The sequence below is a fragment of the Bos javanicus genome, chromosome 10 (genome assembly GCF_032452875.1).
Source record: "Bos javanicus breed banteng chromosome 10, ARS-OSU_banteng_1.0, whole genome shotgun sequence".
Lineage (NCBI taxonomy): Eukaryota > Metazoa > Chordata > Mammalia > Artiodactyla > Bovidae > Bos > Bos javanicus.
This window is the reverse complement of record NC_083877.1, coordinates 21,353,431-21,376,613: the sequence shown is the minus strand read 5'-3', so window position 1 is coordinate 21,376,613 and position 23,183 is coordinate 21,353,431. Positions and strand designations below refer to the sequence as shown.

The 23,183-nt window shown below is 55.5% G+C and overlaps 1 protein-coding gene across 1 annotated transcript; it reads right to left on the bottom strand.

The window, feature by feature from the left end:
• LOC133255808 (myosin-7) lies at positions 1 to 21,809 on the bottom strand. The gene is made up of 40 exons (XM_061430411.1): positions 21,702 to 21,809; positions 20,482 to 20,534; positions 19,914 to 20,122; positions 19,517 to 19,660; positions 18,870 to 19,026; positions 18,691 to 18,718; positions 17,802 to 17,910; positions 17,620 to 17,712; positions 17,454 to 17,517; positions 16,938 to 17,036; positions 16,596 to 16,699; positions 15,822 to 15,960; positions 15,603 to 15,721; positions 15,339 to 15,488; positions 14,911 to 15,081; positions 14,009 to 14,318; positions 13,675 to 13,742; positions 13,257 to 13,344; positions 12,523 to 12,640; positions 12,255 to 12,378; positions 11,844 to 11,980; positions 11,341 to 11,596; positions 10,498 to 10,740; positions 10,175 to 10,351; positions 9,226 to 9,371; positions 8,042 to 8,132; positions 6,955 to 7,344; positions 6,609 to 6,735; positions 6,335 to 6,453; positions 5,156 to 5,352; positions 4,406 to 4,589; positions 4,064 to 4,229; positions 3,814 to 3,938; positions 2,943 to 3,251; positions 2,513 to 2,716; positions 2,266 to 2,391; positions 1,899 to 2,174; positions 896 to 991; positions 661 to 795; positions 1 to 133 (listed from the first exon to the last, which is right to left on the bottom strand). The coding sequence occupies exons 3-40, from the start codon at positions 20,112 to 20,114 to the stop codon at positions 116 to 118; spliced, it is 5,808 nt and encodes a 1,935-aa protein (XP_061286395.1). The 5' UTR covers positions 20,115 to 20,122; positions 20,482 to 20,534; positions 21,702 to 21,809; the 3' UTR covers positions 1 to 115.
• Positions 21,810 to 23,183: the final 1,374 nt, after the last annotated feature.

Sequence of the window (23,183 nt, the reverse complement as noted above, 5' to 3'; positions counted from 1 at the left end):
TCACTTCAAGGAAAATTGCTTTATTCTGCTTCTTCCAAAGGGGCAGCTCTCCAGGCTCCGGGAGTGGGAGCTTCAGTTGCACCCTCAGGATGGGGCAGACCAAGATGTGGCACGGCTACTCCTCATTCAAGCCCTTTGGGAAGGAAGCACAGTCCACACTAGCTCCAGAGAGGTGGGTGTTGGGCAGGGATGGGCACTGAGGTGGGGAGTACCACAGTGTGGCCTGAGGGAGGCCCCGAGGTGGTGGGAGATGGGTCCTAGGGGTCAGTGTGGAGGGGAGGGCTCTGGAGGGAAGGGCCCTGGGCTTAGATGGAGGGATGCTGCCTCAACAAGGACAAGGTCCTCTGGGACGTACATCTTAGGTGGGAGTTACAAGACTGAAGGCCTAAAGCAGGTGGAAGAGAAGTGGAAATAGCAGTTGGGGGAAGATGGGACACACTAAATGTGTGTCAATTAGGGTTTCTGCTGACCACCATAGGGCTGGGAATCACAAAATCATTGAAAGTGAGAGCGGGAAGAACCTTAGAAATCATGGAGGACTGAGTTACCTCACCTCTGGGGCTGTGGGGTTCGGGTGCAGTAGTATGTGAAGGGGAGGAATCCTGGTGTGAGGGGCTATGTCTGAGGGGCTGAGGGGTTGCTGCCGTGGGGGAAACCCACCTTGGTGCCGATGTCACGGCTCTTGGCCCGCAGCTTGTTGACCTGGGATTCAGCGATGTCCGCCCGTTCCTCTGCCTCGTCCAGCTCATGCTGCACCTTGCGGAACTTGGACAGGTTGGTGTTGGCCTGTTCCTCCTGTGGGGGTTCAGGGTGATGGGAGGATGAGGTGAGGAGCCAGGGTTATGAGACTGCCTGGTCCCCTCCTCCAGGCCTGGGCCCCAGCAGGATCACTCACCGCCTCCTCAGCCTGGCGCTTGTAGGCCTTGACCTTCAGCTGCAGCTTGTCCACCAGGTCCTGCAGCCGCAGCAGGTTCTTCCTGTCTTCCTCAGTCTGGGGGTCATGGGGAAGGGGGTGGGCAGCAGTGAGTGTGGCATGGTCATAAGAAGCAGTATGGCCCTTCCTGCATTCATCGGCTTTACCCTGAAGGTAATATCCTGACCCAATTCAACTTTCTGATCCTCACCAAACACTTGTGTTCTCCTTACAATTTCTTACCAAAAAACATATACATACTTTTAATAGTATGTGCCAAGAAAGAGTCTAAGGAGCTGATGGGCCTCCTGAAATTGTACACAAAATTGTGCATGGGCCTTGTTCTGGAAGTGGGCCCTGGGGGTCCTGGGGCCCCACGGAGGATAAACCCAGCATGAGCTGGCAGGAACTCTGGGACTGCAGGCCTGATGGGACTTCCTGGACTGCTGGGAAATGACATAGACTTGATCTAGGTTAAGGACAAGTATGCATAGAGGGATGGCGACTTTCTGGACTGGAATGGAAACAAAATCTAACTGATAGTCTGATTCTGGAAAACACCGTGAAAGCTAAAGTCTATGCTTCCCAGAGTAACTGAAAAGTTCTGAGATTCACTCCAATGGCTTTGGTGTATTTTGGTGGTGATGATGCCAGGCTAAGATTTGGCTACATATTTGCTTTCTGGTCATCTGTGCTGGGTGAGCTCTGCTGGAGCTCCGGGTGTGTCCTGAAGGGACAGGTTGATGGTGAATGTTGATGGGGAGCTTGAAGGCCAGAAGGCTCAGAGACTGCCCCCTGAGCCAGGGGGTATTCAGGGTAAAACAGGGCTGGGCAGAGTAGAAACAGGGTAGCCATAGGCTGTACTCCGGCTCTTTGCCCTCTAAGAGGCTAAGAGAGAACACTTCATCCCTCTGGGGTGGTTGTCACTCTGGCTTCGGGCCATGATGCAGAAGGCCCGGTCCGGGAGCAGCTGCTGGGCCCGCACCTGGTACGTGAGCTCCTTGATGCGCCGCTCGCTCTTCCTCATGCCCTTGACCGACTCCGCATTGCGCTTCTGCTCAGCCTCCAGCTCATTCTCCAGCTCCCGCACCCGGGCCTCCAGCTTCTGCAGCTGCTTCTTGCCGCCCTTGAGGGCGATCTGCTCCGCCTCGTCCAGCCGGTGCTGCAGGTCCTTGATGGTCTGCTCCATGTTCTTCTTCATGCGCTCCAGGTGCGCACTGGTGTCCTGCTCCTTCTTCAGCTCCTCCGCCATCATGGCGGCCTGCACACGGGAGAGAAGTGATACTCGGTCTAAGTCTTCCAGCCCAAGAAAACCCTGGCTTGGTGTAGGCAGGCCAGGCTGGGGGACTCACATCCGTGATGGCCTTCTTGGCCTTCTCCTCGGCATTCCTGCACTCCTGCACCGCCTCCTCCACTTCAGTCTGAAGCTGGGACAGGTCTGCCTCCATCTTCTTCTTCTGGTTGATGAGGCTGGTGTTCTGAGGGTTGGGGTGGGCAGAGCAGGAAAAGCAGCATTGAGCATCCACACATGTCTCCTGAAACTCACCTGCAGAGACCTGCCTGTGCTCCACTCTGGGACTGCCCTAGGGCGCTGCTCACCTGGGAGTGCAGCAGCTGCACCCGCTCGCTGGTCTCGATCAGCTCCTGCTCCGCCAGCTTCCGGGACCGCTCTGTCTGCTCCACCACGGCCCGCAGCTCCTCCAGCTCGGCCTGCAGCAGGTTGTTACGCCGCTCCACAATGGCGATGTTCTCCTTCAGGTCGTCGTTGGCACGGACAGCGTCGTCCAGCTGGATCTGGGTGTCCTGTGCATCAGGAGAGTTGGCATGAGAGAGGGAGTTGAGCTCAACACATCAGAAGGCTGTTAGCTGAACTGGATGCTGCAGTGAGCCTGTGGTGGTGGCTCGGGCAGGGCCTGTGGGAGGGGTCAGTGATGGCCCAGGGGCAGGAGGGAGCTGGTGCTGTGATGATGGGATGCCACTGCCCCTCTCTGGATGAGGCAACTTCCTGCTTCCAAAAGTCACCGTGTACCTTCAGTAAGCTCTGGAGGCTCTTGACTTGCTTCTGGGCCTCGGCGGCCAAGCGGTTGGCATGGCTGAGCTGGATTTCCATCTCGTTGAGGTCACCCTCCATCTTCTTCTTCACCCGCAGGGCCTCGTTGCGGCTGCGCGTCTCCGCGTCCAGGGAGGTCTGCAGCGAGTCCACCACCCGCAGGTGGTTGCGCTTGGCCTGCTCCATCTCCTCGTCCTTCTCTGCCAGCTTCCGCTCCATCTCTGCCTTGATCTGGTTGAACTCCAGCTGGGCCCGGAGGATCTTGCCCTCCTCGTGTTCCAGGGAGGCCTGGAGGGGGTTGGGAAGAGAAGGTGTGAGGCAGTCAGGGCACAGGATGGGGCCAGGGCGCTGTCCATGAATCGTGAATACAAAGTGAGCTCAAGAGTGGTGTAAGTGGTTCAGTCAAAGAAGCAGGAGGAGGAAGAAGAAAAGAGAACTTGAAAGGAAAAAAAAAAAAAAGGCCTAAGAGAAGGTGATTCAGGCTCTCACAGAGGAGAGTGAGCTATAAAGACAAAGAAGAAAATGAAGAGAGTGGTGTTGCCAAGGAAACAGAGGCAATCAGGCACAGAATGTAAAAGCTCAAAAGAGGGAGGCAGAGGTGAAAAGAGGGGGAGTGAAACAGGAAATCTTGTCTAAGACGTAATAGGTAAAATGTGTGAAGGGAAGTGAGTGACCGGTTCGTTTGTTCGTTCCACAATATTTGTTGAGTGCCTACTAAGTGTCAGGCACTGTTCTAGGCTCTGAGGGTGGACCCGTGAACAAAAGAACGGGGAGATGAGAACAGGGACCATAGCCTAGTCCTCAGCTTCTTCTCCCACCCCTTGCACCTCCTCCACTTCTGTGTGCGCACCTCGGCCTCCTCCAGGGCCGACTGCAGCTCCAGCTTCTCGGCCTCCAGCTGCTTGCGGACCTTCTCCAGCTCGTGGATGGTCTTGCCACTGGAGCCCAGCTGCTCAGTCAGGTCGGAGATCTCCTCTGTGGGAGGGGTGGGCGGCTCAGTCGGGGGCTGCCTGCTCCAGGGCCGGAAGGCCTCGAGGAGCTGCGGGGCGGCGCCACGTACGGACTCTCCCTGCCCCGCCCCTCCCGGCCCGCGCCCGCACCCTGCAGATTCTTGTTCTCGCGCTTGAAGGTCTCCAGATGCTCCAGGGACTCCTCGTAGGCGTTCTTGAGCTTGAAGAGCTCGGTGCTGAGGGAGCGCGCCTCCTTCTGCGAGGACTCCAGCTCCGACTGCGACTCCTCGTACTTTTGCTTCCACTCGGCCAGGATCTGCGGGGACCCAACGGACGGAAGAGGCTCAAGGGGCAGCCCCGGCCCCACCTCCGGGACCCAGGTGCCCCTCCTAGGCCCAGCCTCCCCTAGCCTCAGCCTCCTGGGGGGATGTTCCTGACTCCCGCCTGCCGGCCTGCTCTGCCCCCTAGCTGTGGCCCTCAGCCTGGGCCCACCTTGTCGAAGTTCCTCTGCTTCTTGTCCAGGGCGGCGGCGGCCGCATTGGAGCGCTCCACGTCCACCATCAGGTCCTCGATCTCGTTCTGCAGGCGGTGCTTGGTCTTCTCCAGCGAGGAGCACTTGGCGTTGACGGCCTCGACGGCCTCCTCGGCGTCCTGCAGCCGCTGGGCCAGCTTCTTCCTAACCGTGTTGGTGAGGGCCGGGGAGTAGTGGTGGGAGAGGGTGGGAAGGATGGAGGGTGTGGATTTGGACAAGGGGAAACATGGTGAGTCTTGTGGAAAACAGTCTTCGAAAACTCAGAAGTGTTGTTGGGGAAGCCTGAGGACAGGCCCAGGGGCAGAAAACAAGGCAGTTGGAGAGTCTGGGGGACAGGGTGTGAAGACCCACAGCGCCCAGGGGGCCTTCTGTGAGGCAGCCCTCCCACCTTGGCCAGCCTCTAGGCTTGCAGACTTGGAGGACACATGCAGTCCCAGCACCCCCGTTCTCACCTGCCATGGCACCCTGCCCCAGGTGGGTGCACTCTGCCCTCAGACAAACCTTTTGTTCGTCTTATATTCGGATGAGAAACATAACGCGAGCAAAAAGCTTCCCTGAGAGGAGAAGGAGGTGGGGCCGGGGCAGGGTCCTCTGCATTGTCAAAAGCTAGCTAAGCATCCATCCCCGCAGCCGGCCCCAGGGAGCAGTGGGCTGGGCTGCGGCCTGCTGACACAGGGGCCCCTGCCAGAGACAGGCTGCCCGGGACTCACTTGGCCTCCTCCAGCTCCTCCGTCCTCTGGATGGCATCCGTCTCGTACTTGGTCCTCCACTGGGCCACCTCTGAGTTGGCCTTGGACAGGACGCGCTGTAGCTCGGCCTTGGCCTCAGTCTCCTCCTCGTACTGCTCCCGCAGCAGGTCACAGTCATGCCGGGCCGACTGCAGTGCGTGGGCCAGGGCATTCTTCGCCTGGGAGGGGTGGCACCGAGGGGTGGGCTCAGCTTACCCTGTGATGCACTGCTTGACTCCTCACTCTAATTTCAACATCCTCCCACAGTCTCACCTGTTTCTAAATCCCTGGACCTGGAACAGTTTACCGAGTACTGTTAACAAAGAAAGTCCATACAGGGCCTCACTGTTTACAAAATGCTTTGTGCCCATCCCCCTCATGCTTCTCACGCAGCAGGCTTTATCATCCTCACCGCCATTTTACAGCGGAGGAGATGGAGGCTCAGAGATATTAGGCAATTTCCCCAAGATCACCAAGCTCTTAAGAGGCAGATTAGGATTTGAGCCCTGACCTTTTTAAAAATTCATATTCTTTCCCCTTTTTAATGAGCCCAGCAAAGTGCTCGAAATAGGATCCAGTTGAGTTTCTTCCTCCAGTTTTCAGATTGCCCTGCAAATCCCAGGACCACTTGTACAGTTCCTGCATCCCATACCTATGCCCAGCCAAGGCCATCGCACCTCTCTAGTTTATTTCCTCTCTTCACCTCATTCCCCCCAGCCCCACCTCTTACTCCATGCCCTCCAGAGATGGCTGCAGAAAGGCAGAAGGCCTCTGAATGGGAGGTAGAATTAGGAAGCATATGGTAAAGCCTGGGATTCCCAGGGGGCTCAGTGGTAAAGAATCTGCCTGCTAATGCTGGAGACACAAGTTTGATTACTGGGTCTGGAAGATCCCCTGGAGGAGGGAATGGCAACCCACTCTGGTATTCTTGCCTGAAAAATCCAATGGACAGAGGAGCCTGGTGGGCTACAGTCCATGGTTTTGCAAAGACTGGACTCGACTGTGTGCACACACATACACACGCACATGGTAGGGTCTCGGCATTTTCTTTTTGGAAAATGGGAAAATACTGGGTAGACAGCAAGCCTCATTCTTGGGAAAGAAGTGGTGGATGCAAGGCCAGCCAGTACGCTGGACGAGTGGCCTGACTCTGGGCCTTACCTTAACCTCCTCTTCCAGCTGCCTCTTGAGGTCCTCCAGTTGCTGGGTATAGGTGAGCTTGCCTCGGGTCAGCTGGGAGATCAGCGCCTCCTTCTCATCCAGCTGCCGGGACAGCTCACCTGAAGAGGCACCGAAGCACACTCAACTCTCGAGGGTCAGTTACTCCTCTCTCCTCCACCCCTCCCCTAACCCTCAGGCCCCATTCTCTGGAGAGATGTGTGCATACCCAAGCCTGGACTGGCTCAGGAACTCAGAAGACAAGGGTAGGGCTCACCGTTCTCGGTCTGCAGCTTGGCCCGTTGGCTTGTGAGGTCATTGACAGAACGCTGGGTCTCCTCAGCCTTGCTTCGGTGCTCATTCATTTGGTCCTCTAGGGTCCGGCACATCTTCTCCAGGTTAGCCTGAGAAGGGAAGGAGAGTTATACGGTGTATGCAGGGGGCTGATGGGGTGCGAGCGGTGCAATTAAAGGAGCAGGGAAAGAGGAAGGCATAGAGGAAGAGTCCAAGAACAGGGTAGAAGAGGAAAGCAGGAAACTGAACAAGACAAAGAGAGGAGATGTGGACAGAAAGCAGAGGCGCGTGGAGGGAATTGGAGGAGAGGAGAGGAGAGCTGGGCCCACCTTGGCCTTGATGATCTGCTCCATGTTGGACGTGACGTCGTCCAGCTCCAGCTTGAACTCGCTCTTCTCCTTCTCCAGCTTCTGCTTCACGCGCTGCAGGTTGTCGATCTGCTCGCTCAGCTCAGCCACGCTGTCGGCGTGCTTCTTGCGCAGGGCGGCCGCCGTGGCCTCGTGCTGCAGCGTGGCCTCCTCCAGGTCCCGCCTCATCTTCTGGAACTCAGCCTCGCGCTTCTTGTTCATCTCGATCTGCACGGACGTGGCCCCGCCGGCCTCCTCCAGCCGCTCGCTGATCTCCTCCAGCTCCCGGGACAGGTCTGAGCGCAGCTTCTCCACCTTGGCCCGGGCGGTGCGCTCAGCCTCCAGCTCCTCCTCCAGCTCCTCTATACGAGCCTGGGCGGGACACGGAGGGGGCTCAGACCCAGCCCCTTGGCCCCTCCATCGGAGCCCCCTCCAGGGGCTCTAGAAGGCTCCTGGCTTGTCAGCTTAGTCCCACCAGGGGACAAGTAGAAATAAAAGGATCACCTCAGTGAGATGGTTTGGATAGTTGAGTTAGCCTGCCTTTGGGCCAAAACATGCTACATTCTCTTTATGGGAAGGAAAGTGGTTGCTCTTGAAGAAGGACAAAGGGACCAGTGTTCCAGGGATAGTTTAGGCAGTTTTGTGGCAAAAATAATTGAAGTTGGAATGAGAGAGCCAGGTTCGTCTGACCGGACAGCTAAAGAGCCAACACAGTGTCCACTCTAGAGGTAAGAACTGAAGTCACAGCCCAGCTGGGCTGAAGGGGCCTGAAAAGCCATGGGGAACAGCAGAGGACACAGAGATCCAGAGGCTGGCAGTGCGCTCCCCACGGTCACCAGCTACACCAGAGCTGACCTAGGAAGCTAGGATTTCTGTCCCCAGACCAGTGAGTGTTTCCAGATCTCTTCCTATGTCATCCTTGGATCAGCCGGCCCTCCTGGAAGTGTTCCACGGGAGATTTGTGATAGCCAGCATCTCCCTTCACAGACACAGAGCCAGTGCCTGTGATGCTGGGCGAGAACGGCGTGGAAGAGGGTCGGGAGGCTGCGGACCAGCCCAGGGGCCTTACCTGAAGCTCCTTGAGCTTCTTCTGCAGCTGACTGCCCAGGGCCTGCTCATCTTCAATTCTCGCATTGAGGGCATTCAGTTCAAAGTCCTTCCTGCGAGGAAGAAGGGACCGTGAGGCAAGGAAGGCTGATCGGGCTTAAGGAGGGGCTGTCAGTGGTTGGAGATGGTAATGAAACAAATGAGGAGCAGGATTTCATGGGAAAAAAAAAAAAAAACAAAACCAGCTTCCAGGGCTGCTGTAGGCTCCTTGAAAGTGTAACACCTGCTGGAGGACTGAAGTTCAATGGGAAGTACAACAGGAAGAGCACTGCAGGTGGAGGGACAGGACCTGGGCTCCGAGATGCTCCCTTCTTTGGTCTGTAAAACGAGGGCGTTGGACTAGATCGACTCAAAGGCACCTTTTAGCTCTGATGGTCTTTAATTCTCTGTTACTCTGGGCAATTTGGTAACCTTTCCAAGCCTTCCTTTCCTCTTTGGTAAGTGGGGTTAAAGTACCATTCTTAAAAGGTCGTTTGAGGATCAGTGGGATCATACATTCATTCATTCAACAAGTACTGTGCCTGGGGAAGTGTGAAGACTTTCTGGGGAGGCTGTTGATCAGGATGAGTCTCAGAGCCTTTCAGAGTCCTGACCCTAAAGCAACAGAAGATCTTTGATTATCTGAATATGTGCGGCAGACTCACTCTTTGCCAAGTGTGAAATGTGGATCTACACATTTTGGAAGGTCTTGCAATAAGAATTGGAACCACAAGGCCATTAAAGAAGTAGCCAGACCCTGCTCACAAGTGGTGGCTGACCACGTTTCTCTGTGGTCCTCTGGGCTCTCTGTGAAGGACCTGAAAGGACTTTCCTGAGAGGCTTTTGTGTGGAACTTTCCTGTGTGTTATGCAACTGGTCTCCAAAGAGACTTGTGTATAAAGGGGGCGAGTGCCCAGCAGGAAGAGAGGGCTGGAGGGATCCGGGTTAGACTTTTGCCAGGGAGGCCTGCTGGGGCCTGATGTGCATGTCTGGGGGAGGAAAGCTCTCTTCCTGGAGGCTCTGCCCACAGTTTTGCACCCTCTTATGGAGGCTGCATGAGGCTGTTGCCTCTGAGGATGGATCTGTTGAGTCAGCTAGTACTTCCATGCATGGACCAGGATGCTGGGTGGGGGAGGAGGATGGGTGATGGGGCAGGGAACACGCTACTTTTTGAGCCGCTCATCCAGCTGCTGCTTGTCGTTCTCCAGGTCCATGATGCTCTCCTGGGTCAGCTTCAGGTCACCCTCCAGCTTCCGCTTGGCTCGCTCCAGGTCCATTCTCACCTTCTTCTCCTGCTCCAGGGATCCCTCCAGCTGAAGAAGAGAAGGACCAGTGTGACCTTAGGCCAAGTATCCTGACTTGATAATTTAGGAGCTCGTTCTTTCTGGGGTTGAGGGATCCTTAGAGGTGTCAAGACTTGGGAATACTTCCCCAGAATTGGCCAAATGTGGCCAGGGGACTGTGAGAGTGCCTAGCATGGAGGGATGCTCAGTAACTATGATAAATTACTGAATGAATGACTATAGGGTAAAATCCCAAAGCTACTTTCATTTAATCTGCACCCTGTAAGCACCTAGTGGGTTCCAGGCCGTATCCTAGGCACTGCAGATGCAAAACTGAATAAAACCAAGTTCCACCTAAAGGCAGCTTCCAGTCTATGGCTGGGACCAATACTTCAATAATGATAACACAGAGCGATAAAGAATGATTCAGTAGAGATATACTCAAAGGACTACCTATGGGAGCAGTGATCACTGAGGACCAGATCCTGGCTAAAACATAGAAGTCCAAAGATCCTCCTCGAGGATCTTCACAAAATTCCCAAGGAAATTTATCATGTTCTTATGAGATAACCCTCTAAATTCCATGGTTGAACGGAGACATATAGGCTTGAACCTCAAGTGAAATAAAGAAGCCCATCTCTACTGTTGATCACATCAGCAAGGTGAGATACATAACTCTGAATTGATCACCCCTCTCCTTGTCTATTCCCCAGTTCCCTTCTAAAAGTATCAGGAGAGAGAGCACTCTCTAACCCCACATCCCCAAACACACACATGCACACACAGACACTGATGGACTTGGTACATCTAGGCCCTTGTGATAGTCTACTTACATCGTCCACATGCTGTTCCAGCTTGACCTTGGCCTTGGTCAGGGTGTTGACCTTGTCCTCCTCAGCCTGAAGGTCATCCAGGGCCTGCTGGTGGGCCTCTTGCAGAGCTTTCTTCTCCTTGGTCAGCTTGGCAATGATCTCATCCAGCCCAGCCATCTCCTCTGTCAGGTTCTTCACCTGTTGACCAAGAACCCCATCCCCTCTAGGGTCAGACATCACCAACCTGGAGACATCTATGGAGACCTCCAAAGCCAAGGGCCAGGACCACACTCAGGTCCGAGGATCCTGAGACTTGGTCTGGATTCAAAGGGAGCTGCCCTCACCTTGTTCTCTGTTGCGTGCTTCTCCTTCTCCACCTTGGCCAGTGTCAGCTCCAGGTCATCAATGTCCCTCTTGAGCTCAGAGCACTCATCTTCCAGCTTGCGCTTCTTGGCAGTGAGCTCAGCGTTCATCTCCTCCTCGTCCTCCAACCTCTCAGTCATCTCCTTCACCTTTGCCTCCAGCTGGATCTTGTTCTTGATCAGCTGGTCACAGCGTTCTTCTGCATCAGCCAGGTTATCTTGTTCCTGAGGGCAAGGTGCAGAGGGGAAGCTATTCGGTGGATGGGGTGGATGGCAAAAGCATGGAGGGACAGGCTTCACCTTCACTGTAAGAGGGCAACCCCAGGATCTCCCCAGCTGAGAAGAACCTCAGAAGGATAGAGAGGGGAGGAGATTTAGGGCAATGTGACAGGAGCACTGAGGAACGAGAGCAGAGAGAAAGGGAACCAGAAGTCTCTTTATCTGGCCCTCTTCCTCTGGTCGCCTCCATCAAAGGGGAAGGAACTGTATTTGTTGATGCCAGCACTTTACATATTTATAGCCTGGTGACATGGGCAACTTTATTCCCTGTCTACAAATGAGGACATGGAGACCCAGAGATAACACATCATTTGCCCAAAGTCACAGAATTATTAAGCTATGGATCCAGGTTAAATCCTGATGGAAAACCTATATTTTTAAGGTAATGCTTTCTCCCCTTCCCTTTCTTTCTCTAGAGACCTCTGTGGAGGCCTTTGGAAGTGTTAATTCCAGAATCCTCTGCCTATGAGGGCACAGGATGGTGATCCCCCAGGTAGGGAGGTGCAGGGTGTGTGGGAGATGTGGGCAGAGGCCTGAGGGTCTCACCGCCTGCACTTGGAGCTGCAGGTCGTTCTTCTCCTGCAGCAGGGACACCATCTTCTCCTCCAGCTCCTTGCGCCGAGCCTCTGACTTCTCCAGAGCCTCTTTGAGGCGCCCAAACTCCTCCTTCATGAGAGCTATTTCCTTCTCTGTCTCTGCGCTCTTCAGCAGTGGTTTGATCTTGAAATAGAGCTTCATCCAGGGCCAGTTCTTGACCCCCATGAAGGCCCGAATATTCCACTGGATAATCAGCAGGGAGTCTCTGCAGGAGCCGAGTGAGAAGGGCGTTGAGATAGCCTCTTCCCTCCTTCCTGCCCAGAGGCCCTGGCTCCTCCATCCATCCTGCACTGTGACAGCGAGGCACCCCCCGCCCCCACGCCCACCACTGGTGTTTGTAGCTGTGTTGTGGCCCTTTGTCACTTGAAGGTCTAGGGTGCTATTTCTCCTTCCACTGCTCTGAGCCAACCTGGGCCTTGGAGGCCTGAGACCCTCCCTTTAACATCTCTCACCTACGTTCCAGCAGCTTCTTGAACTCCATTCTGGAGAGCACACCTCGGGACTGAGCCTGGATGCGGGTGATGATGCGGCTCAGCCTTTCATCTCGCATCTCCTCCAGCAGCCCCAGCAGGCCCGCCTTGAAGAACACCTGCAGGGAAGTTGTGTGTGGACATGACTGGACAGGCAGGAGGGGGATGAAGAGGGGCTTATCTTAGGGAGGGTAACAAGGCCGGGAAGAACTGGAGGAAGGAGGTCAGTGGCAGCTGGAGCTAGAATGGGGGAGCAGGGCTGTCTGGTCCATGGGGAGGGCTAGCACGTGGTTCAGTAATGCTTGTGAGATGGTTGGTAAAAGGAAAGGAGCCATAAAGTAAAAGGACAAGAGAGGTCTCCTTGTAGTCAGTTTGTTTCCTCCTTTTCTTTACCTTGGTGTGGCCGAACTTATACTGGTTGTGATCAATGTCCAGGGAGCCCAGCAACTTCTCTGCCCCTTTCCTGCTGTCAATGAACTGGCCCTCAGGGATGGCTGCTGGGTTCAGGATTCGATACCTGGGAGGGAGGTGCCCCATGTCACCTATGTTCTGCAGTGATCGGCTCTGCCCACAGAATCCAAGGCCACTCGCAGTTTCTGCGTCCTGCCAAGGCTGCCCAGGCTCCCCCTGTTCCCTGAGCCCTACCGCACCCGGTACCCACCTCTGCCGGAAGTCCCCGTAGAGGATGCGGTTGGGGAAGCCCTTCCTGCAGATGCGGATGCCCTCCAGCACACCGTTGCAGCGCAGCTGGTGCATGACCAGGGGGTTGTCTATCACCCCTGCGGCAGGAGGGAAGGGAGAGGAGTGGGTGGGGACAGCATGGGGCTAAGAGCCGAGGGTTCTGGGTTCTGATCTTGGCTCTGTCACAGACTGGCCTGTAACCTTAGCAAGTCAGTATTTTTTTTTCTTGCTATAAATTTTGAGAGTAACCAAAAGTCTTTCACAGTCCTTATTTTATATGGTTTAAGCCTATTTTCATAGGTGGTAGCCAGGGCCAATATAGACCATTTTCTAAGCCCTGGTTAGGTTAAGGGACTTGATCAAGGTCACTGAACTTAGCAGAGCCAGGCACCCGAACCCAGACACCTGAACTCCTCCATCTCCTTATGATTCAGAAAGGGAACAACAATCCTTACATGTCTCATCAGGGGCTATAAGGCACTTAGGAGGGAGTGTCCATCAAAGTAGTTACACATTACCCTGAGCTACCCGTTCTAAATGGAGGGCAGCGCTGGGGCCAGGGTGGGAGGCTATCTGTGAGCCTCTCTGGGGAATGGGAGGGGAAGAATGTGATCTGGAAATCTCCGAGGTGGGAGCTCAAGAGGTGATCTAAAAGACCCTGACCTTGGCGCAGTGCATCTCAGCAGTGGGCTGGGCCTGGCTTCTTGGGCTCACCTGGAGACTTTGTCTCATTGGGGATGATGCACCGCACGAAGTGGGGGTGTGTGGAGCGCAAGTTGGTCATCAGCTTGTTCAGATTCTCCTGTGGCCCAGAACCCAAGAGGGAGAAGTTAAGAAAGTGAAAGAGAAGTAAGAAAGGGAGCAGAGGGGAAGGAAGGGAAAGAGAGAAGGCAAGGAGCTGGAGAGTGAAGGAGGGCTAGGGTAAGACACGGAGGAGGAGATAGCGGGAGGCGGAAGGGATAAAGAAGCCAGGGGAGATGAGAAAGGAGCAAGAGCCGAGGCCAGCAGATACAGGGGAGAGAAGACAGGGCTGAGACGGTCAGGAAGGGCCTGAGAAGACTGAGTGGGAGGAGTCAGGGCTGAGCCAAGCAGGGGACAAGCAGGGCTGGGGTGGCGCTGATCACACACTCACCCTGTGCAGAGCTGATACGGTCTGAAAGGATGAGCCTTTCTTGGCCTTGCCTTTGCCCTTCTCAATAGCTGTGGAAGAGAGAGTCAAGTAAAGGGGACGAGAAGGCATGTGCAGAGTCAGGGCAGCGGGTGAGGAATCCCACCCTCTCCCCACATTTGGTTGCAGGCCATGATCTTCACTGTGGCTGCTCCAACTTCTCCACCCAATTCTCTCACTGCATCTGTAAACCCTGGGGCCCAGCCCAACATGGAAGTGGTGGGGGGCTAGCCCTTGACCTGCCTCAGAACCACAGTAGAAACCTGCTCCTGGTCCCTGGGTCCCAGTCTCCACTTACGTGTGTCAAACCCAGCATAGTTGGCAAAGAGGCTGCTGAGCATCTTGAGGGAAGACTTCTTGTACAAGTCCACCACCGTCTCGTTGAGCGGGTCTTTGTTTTTCTGCAGCCAGCCTATGATGTTGTAGTCCACCGTGCCGGCGTAGTGGATCAGGGAGAAGTGGGCTTCCGGCTTCCCCTTGATGTTGCGTGGCTTCTGGAAGTTGCTGGACTTGCCCAGGTGGTTGTCGAACAGTTTGGCCTTGAAGGTCATGTCGGTGGCCTTGGGGAACATGCACTCCTCCTCCAGGATGGACATGATGCCCATGGGCTGAGGGTAGAGGGGAGAGTGTCACTGAGCCTGCTTCAAGCAGATGGAGATGGACCCTGCCTGCTCTAGTGTCGATGGAGATGCCCCTTTGGCTATTAGCTGATACTTCAGCTCTGAGCAGTTACCTATTGACTGGCACCTGTTCAGACCTTCCCAAGGTGGCACTTTGATTTCAAAGGGACCTTTGTGAAAGTCTGGGAACATGGACGCTATAGGTGCTTTACACCCTACTCCATTGCCCAGATCCCTGAGATGTTGCGGTTGAAAAGAAGTGCTCTCTTATGCTTCCCCGTGCCACCCTCAGACTTCCTGCTCCTTGATGGGTAAACCAGGGTCGCTAAACACACTGGTGTGGGAGGCCATCCCTGAAGTGCCCATCCTCTGCGCATCCACTCTCAAGCTTTGGAACTCAGCTCTCCAGGACCACCCTGTCCTGGGTGGCCGGGATAGCACAAGGCTCTGGAAACTAGGGCTTGGGATTCTTCTGTTAGCTAGATCACGATGCCCAGAAGGGTGGGGCGGCCATTCTTCTGGGGCATTCATGTCTGTGGGGCGTGAATGGAGAGTTCAGGCAGAGGGCCCGAGGCTGCACCTTCTCGATGAGATCGATGCAGGCCTGCAGGTCCATGCCGAAGTCGATGAACTCCCACTCGATGCCCTCCTTCTTGTACTCCTCCTGCTCCAGCACGAACATGTGGTGGTTGAAAAACTGCTGCAGCTTCTCATTGGTGAAGTTGATGCAGAGCTGCTCAAAGCTGTTGAACTGCAGGGTGGGGATGGGGAGGAGTGGGTCACGAAGGCAGGGGTCTGTGGCCCGAGGGGTCAGCCCAGGGCTGCGTCCAGCCTGGCAATGGGTGTGGCTGGCTTCTCTCCGGTCAGGGCAGGGAGGGAGTGCCCCCTGAAGACACGTGGCTGTCTCCACCCCTGCGGAGCCCACGGCCTTCCCCAGGGCTTGGCCAACGGCGGCTGCCTGTGAACCAGTGAGTTCCTGTTCTCCCAGACCCTAGGCTCCCCACTCACGTCAAAGATCTCGAAGCCGGCAATGTCCAGGACACCTATGAAGTACTGGCGAGGCTGCTTGGTCTCCAGGGTGGTGTTGATCCGTGTCACCATCCAGTTGAACATCCTCTCATATACAGCCTTGGCCAGCGCCCCTTTGGCATACACCACCTGGAAGGTGGGGGAGAAACCCGAATGAGGGAGTGGTGGGAAGAGTAAATTGCAAAGCTCCCACGGCTGCACCGGGCCAGCCCCTCTGCCATTTAACATCTGAAGATGACCCACCTGCTGGACATTCTGCCCCTTGGTGACGTACTCGTTGCCCACCTTCACCCGAGGGTGGCACAGCCCCTTGAGCAGGTCGGCCGAGTTCAGCCCCATGAGGTAGGCCGACTTGTCGGCCTCTGGAAGGAAAGGGCAGATGGGAGAATTGGAAAAGGGATGCCTCCTCCCAGACGAAGGCTTCATGGCTCCATAGCTGCTCCCTGCACCCCTGGCTCCCACCTTCGGTGCCGTCAGGCTCGGCCTGCTCCTCTCGCTGCTTCAGTTTGAACTTCATGTTTCCAAAGTGCATGATGGCGCCCGTCAGCTTGTACATGGAGTTCTTCTCCTCTGTAGTGAAGCCCAGCACGTCAAAGGCATTCTGTAGACAGGACCCGTGGTGGTGGACCCCAGAAAAGGGAATAAGGAAGGTAAATGAGACCCCTCTGCAGTTGAGCGAGATCTTATCTCCTGAATCTCTGTGGGTGCTGAGACTCCCATCCCCAGTGGGGAACCCCAAAACTAAGCTGGGAAGTATAATAGCCGGGTGGGTGTGGGCTGCCTTGGCCGGGTGTCAGCATTTAGGCTGTTCTCTGGAGCTGCTCTGGGTGACCCACTCACGTTTCCTACCACTGTCCCTCTTCTAGGCCCTTCCCTTACATCCATGCCTGGATCTCTCATGTGTCTATACCTGTTCTTCACCTAACAGCCTGCTCTGGCCCCACGGCAGCTGCATGACCACCACCCGCCCCTTTCCCTTAGTAATGCTTTGTTTTTTGGCTTGTCTGTTTCTTTTCTCTGTCCATGGCTTTCAACCCTCTGGTTTGATTGAAAATACCAGTCACTGTCTAATCTCACCTGTATCCCAGCACACCCAGGTCACAGGACACATTCTGGCCCTCACAAAGGAACAACAGACAGCCAGGGTCTTAGCTCGATTTCTAGGCCAGGGAACTGGACCCATTTGCCCCTCACCACCAATCCCCTTGCCTCTCAGCTGGGTCCTCACATACTTACATCAGTGGCCATGAGCTCTTCAGCGTCATCAATTGAGGCCACAGTGGTCTCTCCTTGGGAGATGAATGCATAGTCATAGGGGTTGTTGGTGATCAGCAGCATGTCTGGGGGGTGGGGGGAGAGACGTTAGAATGGGGGCACAAACCCCTGGCCCTCCCTGGGGCTATCTGCCATGACACATGACCTGCAAAAGAGCATATGACAAGGCTTAATGGGGTCCTGCATCCCACAGAACTGAATCCAGCAGTGCGATAAACTCAGGGCCTGTCAACAAGCAGCTGCAAGTGGAGGGGACCAGGTTGCCATGGAAATAGTTGGTCTCAATTGGTAGCTGTGACTCACCCAGCAGCTCAGGCTTTTTGTTGGACAGGATTTGGTAGAAAATGTGATAATCTCTCTCTGCTTTCAGCTGGAAAATAACTCTGGATTTTTCCAGAAGGTCTGTGAATAGGAGGGGAGAAGAAAGAGAAGAAGAAAAAGTTAGGGTTTAAGTATAAGGAAATAGAGAAAAAGGAATGATAAATATAGAGAACAAGACAGAGGGAAAGGGAGAGACAAGAGAGGGAGATAAATGCACCCACAGACGCACAGAGATCACACACAGATATAGAGACGGAGACGGAGTCCCAGGAGCAGAGGAAGGTCCCAGAGAAAGACACACAGACAAGCAGAGACAGAGATGGAGACAGACCAGAGGAAGTCTCAAAAGGAGAGGAATATGTAGACCTAGAGACACAGAGACAGGGAGAGAGGAAGAGAGCCTGAGGGGCAGAGCTGTCCAGTGACACAAGAGAGAGATGGAGACAGTTAGAGTGAGGGCAGGGTCAGGATGAGCCCTAGCAGATCTGTGACACTCACAGGTCTCGATGTCTGCAGACGCCAACTTTCCGGTCGCCCCAAAATGGATTCGAATGAATTTCCCCTGGAGACATGGAGAAAAGTGGTGATGAGTTGAGGGAGAGCTCCTGTTTGACACATCCCTTGACCAACCCAAATCCCAAGTCCAAAGGCAGGGCCCACTCACGAAGCGGGAGGAGTTGTCATTCCTGACGGTCTTGGCGTTGCCAAAGGCCTCCAGGGCGGGGTTGGCCTGGATGATCTGGTCCTCCAGGGTGCCCTGCGGAGGTCAAGAAGGATGGCAGGTGAGAGGCCTCCTCCTCCTCCTCCCTTTCTGCGGTACAGGCCCTTGGAGGACAGTAGGCCTACCTTGCCTGTGGCCTGCTCCTTTTTGCTGCGGTCGCCAATGGCAGCAATGACCGCGAAGTATTGGATGACTCTCTTGGTGTTGACCGTCTTCCCTGCCCCGGATTCTCCGCTGTTGGGACAGTCGGGCTTATTAGGCAGTGAACAAACATTATTTGAGACCACAAGCCTCGAGTCAGGAGAGCTTTATTTGGCAGGGGGAGCCCTGCAGCAGGAAGCCACCAGATAATATGCATCCCAGCCACAAAGCTGTGCTCTGACATACACAGGGTCAAGGGTAGCAACTAGGAAAGATGTGCTAGAAGAAGCGGATTTGGGCAGGTGGGAGACCTGAATTTGATCTTTGAGTTGGGAAGATCCCCTGGAGGAAGGTATGGCAACCCACTCCAGTATTCTTGCCTGGAGAATCCCCATGGACAGAAGAGCCTGGTGGGCTACAGTCCTTGGGGTTGCAAAGAGTCATACACAACTGAGTGACTATGCACAGCTCAATATGGTCTTGGCTGGGCAAGGTCAATTAAAGGAGATGGGCCCAGGCCATTTTGGAAAAGAATGGGCGGGGCTGGAAGAATGGGGAGGGTTTCTGAAGGGAAAAATGAAGGAAAATGAAGAGGGGAAGAAGACATGGTGTTCCCAGGCTTATGGATAGATGCGTGATGAGTTAGAGGGGCATGAGTAAAGAAGATGGGAGAGGAAAAATAAGAGGGATGGGGAGGAGAAAGGAAGGGGAGGAGCAAGGAGAAGGCCAGGGTCAAGGCCAGAGAAGACATCAGAGCTGGCACCAGAAGGTGGAGGGAAAAAGAACTGGGGGTCTGTGTGTGGGGGCTTGGGTCCTGATGGGGGGGTGGGCTCAAGGAGATTGTGGAAGGGAACAGGAAGTAGCCACACTCACGTAATCAGGATGGACTGGTTTTCTCTGTCTGTGGGGAGAAGATGGGGAGGACAAGTCAGGAGTTGCACAGGATGCTTTGTCATCTCCCCACCCTGCCCCAGCTCCCTGCATCTCTCCCAGAGGCCTCAACCCCTCGGGAGGAGGGGCCCTCAAGAAACCCTTCACTTGGGGCCTGTCACCTGTCAGCATGTACTGGTAGGCGTTGTCGGAGATGGAGAAGATGTGGGGCGGCGCCTCGCTCCTCTTCTTGCCCCGGTAGGCGGCTACTACCTCGGCATTGTACACCGGCAGCCACTTGTAGGGGTTGATGGTGACGCAGAAGAGGCCCGAGTAGGTCTAGGGGAGGAAAAGAAGTGAGTTGCCAATGATGAAGTGGGAGGGGTGGCAGTTTTTGGAGTTAGAGAAAGGTCTTAGGAGAGGGAGAGAAAGGAAACTGTATGAACGCAGTCCATCTGAGCAGTCCCAGCCCTCAGGTCATTAGAGCTGCACCCCCAGGTAGTGCTAGTGGTGAAGAATCCACCTGCCGAGCAGGAGACAGGAGTTTGATCCCTGGGTTGGAAAGATCCCCTGGAGAAGGAAATGGCAACCCACTCCAGTATTCTTGCCTGGGAAATCCCATGGACAGAGAACCCTGGTGGGCAACAGCCCATAGGCTCACAAAGAACCAGACATGACTGAAGCAGCTTAGCATGCACAAGGATGCAGGGATTATGACAGAGTGAAGTACTGCCTGGGCACAAAGGACAGACACGCTGGGCTCCAGGAGGTGGACATGCATGGAGCAGGAAGCCACTAGATTCAGAGGGATGCCCGGGGGTGCACTCACATAGATCATCCAGGAGGCGTAGCGCTCCTTGAGGTTGTAGAGCACTGCAGGCTCGTGCAGGAAGGTCAGCATGGCCATGTCCTCGATCTTGTCAAACTTGGGTGGGTTTTGCTGCAACACCTGGTCCTCCTTCACGGTCACTGTCTGCAACAGCCCACGGACAGGGATGGGAGTTAGGCAGGTTATAGAAGAACCGTGTTCATGAGAAAAGAATCCAGGGTCCCAGAGAAGATAGACAGGATGTTGGGGATGAGAAGGGCTATTTGGAGACAGTACATCCCTACCCAGAGGAAGGGAGAACCAGGACTATGTGGGGTACATCCTGGTGGCACCCGCCAGGCACCCCAGGCATGGGAGGGCATCCAGGGTGGCCTCTCACGCTGGCCCCGCCACCCACCTTGCCATGTTCTGTCTCGGCGGTGACTTTGCCACCCTCTCGAGACAAAATTGTGGCCTTGACAAACTCCTCTTTGTCATCAGGCACAAAGACGTCCTTCTTGAGGTCGAAAGGCCTGGTCTGGGCTTCCAGCCGCTCCTTCTCTGACTTGCGCAGGTAGGGGGCGGCCTCCCCAAACGCGGCCATCTCCGCGTCCACCATGGCTGCGGCTGCAAAGGGAGGGAGAAGAAGCTGACTGCCCTCCCCTCCACTCTTCTCCCCTGCAGCAGGAGCCCCAAAGCCTAACACAGTGCGCAGGGGTCAGCAGGGGTCACCAAGAGTCCCTCATTCCTTCAGCTCATCTCCTAGCCCTAGCAAATCTATTGGGGCAGAGGCGGAGGCTAACTTGGTCCAGCCTGGGGGGTTCTGGGAGCAGGAAGCTAACTATACACACTACGCACATCTCTGAACCTCTTCACTACCTGACTCCTTCACTAATCACAGGTAAGAACTCCTGGCCACCAGGCCGTGCTCCCTAAGGCGAGGCAGAAACTAGAGTTGTGTGTCTTCTCAGATCGGCTCTCCTTACCTTGGCTTCTCAAACGCGCCTTCGAGAGGAAAGGGGCTCAAGGTGGCAGGGGCCTGGAGAGAAGGAGGTTGGTCAGGGCTGTGTCCCTGCCTCACCCAGTCCCGCCCTTCAGCACCCCTCCGCCCCAAGGCCTGAACAGGGGTGGAGGTGATGGTGGGCTTCTCTGGTCCTGCTCTTTCTCTCGCTTTTCCTACCCAGGTTCTTGATGTCACCTCAGTGAGCCCCTCACTCCTCACTCCTGGCTGATGGCCCTGCCCTGGCCTCCCCCGTCTAGTGAGCCTTGCCTTTTTGAGCCACCTGACATTCAACCAGTGGTCACACGGTTGGGGCTTTATAGCCTACAGAGCATTTTTATGCCAGTCCTCCTCCTCAGTCCTCACCCCATTCTGCAGAGGAAATCTAGGTTCATGAGCTTGCTTGTCCAAAAACACATCACAGTAAGTGGTGGAGCCAGGACTTGAACCCAAGTCTCACGACTCTGGAGCCAGTTCTCATCCATCCTGTCCCCATTCTATGGTCAGTTGTGGTGGACGTTGTTAGAGAGGAGCCCCCGTGGGCATCTTCTCATGGACACACCCATGGCACAGCTGAACGCGCTCCACGACAGACATGGGAGAGCTGTACATTCAGTCTGTGCCCAGCACAGAGACCGTGTCAAGGGTACGAAGACAGGACACCATGTTCCTGTGCCCGGGAGCAACTTTTGCAGGGAGGACACATACTCCCACCGGCTTGACTCCCGGCTGCGCACACGAGCCATTCTGTGTATGTGAATGTGGGTAGTTACCCAGTGCAAACCTCACAGAACTAGCTTTTACACACAAACTTCTGAAATAATTGTTCTCTGCCATCCTCTTGCCGCTTCCTGCTTGTCCTCGGGCCTGATCATAAACTCGTCTCTCAGTTGATATTTCTGTGTCTCAGGCAGTGAGGCACACAGCCTCCCTCACCAAACATTCAGACACACACACACACACACACACACACACACACACTTCTGGTCTCACATTTGCAGTCAGACCCAGACATCTCCCCCTGTAACTCATGACCCCCCTTTCCCCTGGCACGTACACACATGTCTAGACCTGCCCGTGTGTGCTCCGTGACCAGACCTGACGCTTTGCATGAAGCCCTGAATGTAGTGTGCTGTTCCTAGAGGAGCCCCTTCCTAAACCTGGGCCCCTTATCCCAGAGGAGGGCCGCCAGCTCCCAGCCCCTACCTGAGAGCAGCAAGGAGAGAAGACTGGAGCGCAGGAGAGAGCTGTGGAGCCGACCTGGCCAGGCGGGGGCTGTATATATGGGGAAGCAGGGCACCCCCACCCCCACCTGCACCCAGTCCCCAGCCGGATTTAGAAAGGACTGTTGTCACTAGAAGCATTTCCCCCAGGCTCCCCCCTCCTTTCCCAAACCGTGCTCCCCTCCCCCCCTCCAGCTAGGAAACAATTGGAAGTGGTCGTCATTGTTATGGCATGGAGTGAGCAGGGTCTGATTCCAGGGGGCGGGGAGGGCTCCAAGTACAGCCAAAATATCTCCCAGGCCAGGCCTCACATTCCACAGCTGGAGGGAGGGGGAACTGACCACGACCACCATGACCTCAGGCAGGCTGTCCCCCCACCTCCACGCCCTCTTGGACTATTGCCCTCGGGGCCCCTGCCCCCAGGACCAGCCTGGTCCCTTGCATGGTGCCCTTTCTGCTCCCTGGCCTGGGTCCTGCACTCAACTGTGAGATGGGATGGGGTGAGAACGAGCAACCCCAGAGCAGAGTTGGACCCAGGGTAGGGGCTAGGTGGGGGCAGCTGGAAGGAGGCTTCCCAGCCAAATGGCAAGTCGTACGACCAGGGAGCTTAGAGATGGGGCCTCTGGCTCAGGCACTGATTTCCTTGGACAGCCAGGCAGCGTGTGAGGTCACTGAGCCTCAGCCAGACAGGCCTTAGTGATGGGTCCAAGTCCTTCACTTCATGGGGAGAGGAAAAGCCTTCTCTGAGATCATGCAGCCAGTCAGGGCAGCAAGATTCAAGGAGGATGGGGAGCAGCTCAGGAGATGGGGATGGAGCCCAGCCTGGGGAAGGAGCCTGAGAAAGAGGGCTGGGGGTCCGAGCAGCCCAGGATGCTGCTGTGTGCGGAGGGCTGTGTGTGGAGGGCTGGCTCTGGATGTCTTTGGTTGGAGCCTTTTGCCTGTTTTCCTAGCCCAGACCACAGGCACTAAATGCCCCACCTCAGGGCCTAGACAACACAGCTGCTGTGATCTAGGAGGGGCTGTGCCTGCCTGCACCCCGCTTGTGTTCTGTAGGGGTGACCTCTCTCCAGCTCTGGTGAGATTAGTGTTCAGGCAAGGTGGGTAGAGGGACTGGAAAGATCTCCCACTTTCCTGAGGGCCTGAGGAGCACTCACAGGGGAGGGGAGCAAAGGGAGTTGGGGCTCAGCCCGTGAGCACAGAACACAGCCGATGCCACGCTCCTCCAGTGTTTAAGCTTCACTGGCTCCGTGTCCAGGCAACCACTGCGTGGTCTGGTTTGAAGCTCCCCCTCCCTCCCAGTCACAACTCTTCAGCGCATGCGGACTGATCCATCTGATTACTGTCCGCTTGGAAGGAGAGCTGCAGGCAGGGGGATGGGGCGCAGGTGCACTTTGAAGGTGCGGTGGGTGCAGCAGGGAAGGGCGATCCAGGTGGGGGCCTTGGTGGGGGCTGCCTGGTAACCACG

Bases quoted from the DNA above. Each gene is read 5' to 3' on its own strand.
- LOC133255808 (XM_061430411.1), bottom strand. From the start codon at position 20,114: ATGGTGGACGCGGAGATGGCCGCGTTTGGGGAGGCCGCCCCCTACCTG. The intron at 15,722-15,821 runs GTGGGAGCCAGG...CTTTCCTTCCAG, and splicing joins CGAGCCTGACGGCACCGAAG to AGGCCGACAAGTCGGCCTAC. The intron at 2,392-2,512 runs GTGAGCAGCGCC...CCCAACCCTCAG, and splicing joins TGCAGCTGCTGCACTCCCAG to AACACCAGCCTCATCAACCA.